General features: G+C 32.5%; 1 protein-coding gene across 1 annotated transcript; it reads left to right on the top strand.

The window, feature by feature from the left end:
* Window positions 1-274: 274 nt before the first annotated feature.
* Window positions 275-667, top strand: LOC126696343 (vegetative cell wall protein gp1-like). The gene has a single exon (XM_050393103.1). It carries the CDS (start codon window positions 275-277, stop codon window positions 665-667), a length of 393 nt encoding a protein of 130 aa, XP_050249060.1.
* The last annotated feature ends 3463 nt before the right edge of the window (window positions 668-4130 follow it).

Genomic DNA, 4130 nt, shown 5'->3' with positions numbered 1-4130 from the left:
AATAAATAAATAAAAACCCCAACCCTCAGACATTTTCCCTTATTTTCTCGACCTCCAATCATGTTTTAGTCGGAGACCTAGTGATCTTTTATCTTTCTTTCTATTCACCACTTTGCACTGTTTGGTCTCTGAGAAAGTTTAATCTCCATCAAATTCAATACTACATTTTTCTTCAAAGTTTGAAATTGTTTTGTTTATATTTTGCTGAACCACACTATTATACTCAATACAGCTTTCTCAGATCCACGAAGTTGTCAATTCTTATATCTCACTAATGGCGAAACTCGCACAATTCTACGTCGTTTTACTCTTGGTGGTTTCCTTGGTTGGATTCTCCGTTTCTCAATCTTTGCCATTGGCGACATCTCCATCTTCGGTTCCTCAACCCAAATTTGACTCGCCGTCGTCTCCATCGTCTCCTGTTCCAGCTTCGATTCTGGCACCGACGCATTCTCCAACGAATCAGTCTCCGAGTCCATCCCCTCCATTGCCTCCTCTGGCACCAGGCTTGTCTCCAACTCCGACACCATCTGCTGATGATACAGAGGCGGGCGATGTCAACAGCAAGGAGAGTTCCGATTCGAACCACTCCTCCAGCGGTGGAAAGAGTGGAGGGAAGGTCAAGATCGCGATCAGAGTGATTTTCACTTTAGGGGCATCTTGGTAATTTTAATAATTGGGTAATTGGGTGGGTTGAGGTTTACCCATTATAATTGGTAATTAGTTAAATGGGTTTTAATGGGTGAATGAGTTTTATATACCAAACCCAATTATGCCTACCCCAAACCCACCCATTTGACACCCCTATTGTTAAGTAACCTTGCCTTAACATGAAAAGGTAACAAGAACACTACAAAACAATTTTTTTTTTCCTATTTATGATGGGAGCTATCTTAATCTTTTAGAGTTGCTGGAATAATTAAGTAATTTCTTTTACCTTCTTGAAATTCAGAATTCGCTATACACAGAGACGGAACTAGGATTCAAAGTTTTGGGGGGGGGGGGGGGGGGGGGCTTAATATAAGTTTGTTGAATTTCAAAATGTCCATTAACATCTTAATCCCATATTTATGGACAGATATATGATCATGTTGCAATGAACTGATACTTATTTTATCAATAGCAATTTTTCAAAATGTTGTTCAATGATTTTCAGAAAATAGGATATTAGTAATGACTTTTAATTTATTTTTATTCTTCAAAAAATCAAATATTGCAGTTGACTTTCTCATTATCTACGAATCATATAAAAGTTATATAAATTATAAGGATAAATTTTACATCTATGTAACATTCAAATAATTTATTGACTTGTAAATAATGAGAAAATCAATGTTTATTTGGTTTGGTTTGGCTCTAATTTTTGGAACAATGAATTTATAAGATAGAAAAATAATAATGAAGTATCTCGAAATTAATTAAATAAATAGTGAAATGAGTGTTCCTTTTATCATTTCTTACTTATCTTTTGAACCAGAATTTTGACACATATATTGATATATACTCAATCTAGCACTATAGCAAATATGTGCCACAACCCCCTCTACCCATTTAGGCAATCAAAAGTTTAGCATTCACACAACCCAACACACCTATTTTATTTTATTTTATTTATGGAAAGGATATCCACAAGTTCACACACTATTAGTTACTAGCATTCAAAAGAGAGGGGAGAGCATAGACTAGAGTAGTGATATGTGAAAAAGAAGAAGATCTAGAGTGCTTTCATCCTCATAAAAATTAAAAATTGGCAAAGGATTTACCTCACAAGCTCACACAACAAATATTAGATAGAGCAGAGAGAGGGGACTGATGAAAGATTTCAAAGAAGAGAGATCAGATTAGAGAAGGAAAAGTCTGATATGCTATATTGCCTAAAGGGTATTCTTGTTATCTAGATTTGTGATTTTTTTGATTGGTTTTTTTGGTTTGTCTGAATTTTTTTTGGGGATAACTAGGCAAAGAGTAGATTATATATATATATATATATATATTTTTTTTTTCTATTTGGGTTTCATGGATCAATTTGTAAATATTTTAGGGGAGGGGGGCCGATTATATAAATTGTGGGATCATATGTTAAAAATTTTGTTTATATGCATACAAAAGTCAAAAATTTTTTTTTTTTTTGGGGGGGGGGGGGGGGGGGGGGGGGTGGGGCGGCGCATAGCCCCCCTTTGTCCAAACGTAGTTCCATCTCTGGCTATACATTATTTCTTTTAAAATAAAATATCACGTAGAAGATTAATCATGACCCACCTAATCACTTTGAAATATTGGGCAAGACAGCAAGTACAATTCTTGTGTGAATTTTTATTATTTGCTTTGAACCGTCATAATATAATGATTAATAGACTTTGAACAAATAAATAAACCATCATATTCATTTCTATCCAGGTTCGGTTCAACCTTAGGCCACTTAGGTGATGTCTAAGGCTCATAAATAGAAGAAGACCCTTATTAAATCAAAATAACATATTATATCTATTTGTCTTACAATGTAGCAAAAATAGATAAATTAAGACTCTTTTATTGGCCAATAAAATAAATTGTCTATTTGTCCAACAATGTAAAAATTTTAATCAATAAAAATTATTTTGAAAAATTGTCCTCTTCGAATTTTATGCACTATGTTAATGTGTTTTACTCATAAATTATAATTTTCTATTATGTGATCATGTTTAATTTTTTTTTTTTTAAATTATACGTGTTTACTTGAAAATATCCATGTGGATATTAAAAACTTAACACACAGAGAGAGAGAGAGAGAGAGAGAGAGAGAGAGAGAGAGAGAGAGAGAGAGAGAGAGAGAGAGAGAGATTAATTTTTGGGTAAATTTTTTATTAGTAATAAATAAAACATAGCAAAAAAAAATGGGGGAAAAGATATAAAAAATTAAATAAACTGGAAAAAGTAAAATTACTACAAATTTTACTTCAAAAGGTTAACAAACTAATGTAGAAATTAATATAATTGGTGGAATTTAATAAAATAATAAATGATTGTCAAAAGTTTTTTTTTTTGATAAAAGGTGCTACATCAATTGATATAACAAAATTTGTAGTATCTCTATCACTCAAATAAGTATGGGTATAACTTAAGTACGGTTTTATAGGTGCAGTACATTAGGTTCCCCAATTAAATTTAAATATATTGTTTGATGATGCGTAAGATCATCAATCCTGTTAGTTCGTCCAGATGGAAATGAATCCTCATCGCTGTTCCTGCAAACCAAGGACACACAGTCTCTCCTAAGGTGGTCACCAGTGTGGTACCTATCACAAAGTCTCCGATGCCAAAGTCAGTATACGGAAGCTTTTTAAGAATAATAAGAGATTTCTGAATATCAAAGTATTTTTTGAGTGGATCATATGTACCTGGTTTGCCTCTGATTAGGGTGTATATATATAGCTTCATGGTTTCTAGCCGTTGGGGCCTTAATTGTAGTTTTAGTGCCCTTTTTGTAACGCCTCAGGACTCATGAATATGGATTTTGATGAGATTCCAACGGTCTGCACACTGGTTGGTAACTGTCCACGGCATTGAATGCTCTTATTAATGGTTCTCCTGTGTTCGTCCGTGTCATGCCAAAGTGGACGAGTATATTTGATGAGGTCGTCCAAGGAAGGTGAGTTCATCAATCCCATCATTGTTGCATCAAATTTAATTGTCATTGAAAAAGAAAACATTGTTTGTGTTTCATTGGTCAATATAACCATGTATTTGAATTTAATTTCAGTATCTAATATATTGCACATAATATTTAATTATACCTAAAAAAATTTCAATAAATATTATTCAATTAATAGTTAAATATATTAAAAAACCACACTTAAAGTTATCGGTTAAGACTCCAAAATGCATTATGCAGGCCCTGGTCATGAAAAGCTTGTCAAAAAAAGAAAAAGATTAAAGACGAAGGTGAACTGCATGTTAGCATTCGACCACATATACTATTAGCTAGCCTGATTTTGTGTAATTTATAATTTTGTATATATATTTTCCTATTTCTCTAAAACAAATTTAAATTAAATTAATTTAATTTAATCATCTCTATAAATTCACAATTATATATTTTTAATTTGTTTCAATATTATTTTGTTTATTGCTTTTGACAAAGTATAAGAGAG

Source organism: Quercus robur, chromosome 2 (assembly GCF_932294415.1).
Source record: "Quercus robur chromosome 2, dhQueRobu3.1, whole genome shotgun sequence".
NCBI classification, from domain to species: domain Eukaryota; kingdom Viridiplantae; phylum Streptophyta; class Magnoliopsida; order Fagales; family Fagaceae; genus Quercus; species Quercus robur.
The sequence above is the reverse complement of the archived record's forward strand: the minus strand, read 5'-3'. Positions and strand labels throughout refer to the sequence as shown.

Excerpts from the sequence above, each read along its gene's own strand:
- LOC126696343 (XM_050393103.1), top strand. The coding sequence starts at position 275 with ATGGCGAAACTCGCACAATTCTACGTCGTTTTACTCTTGGTGGTTTCC.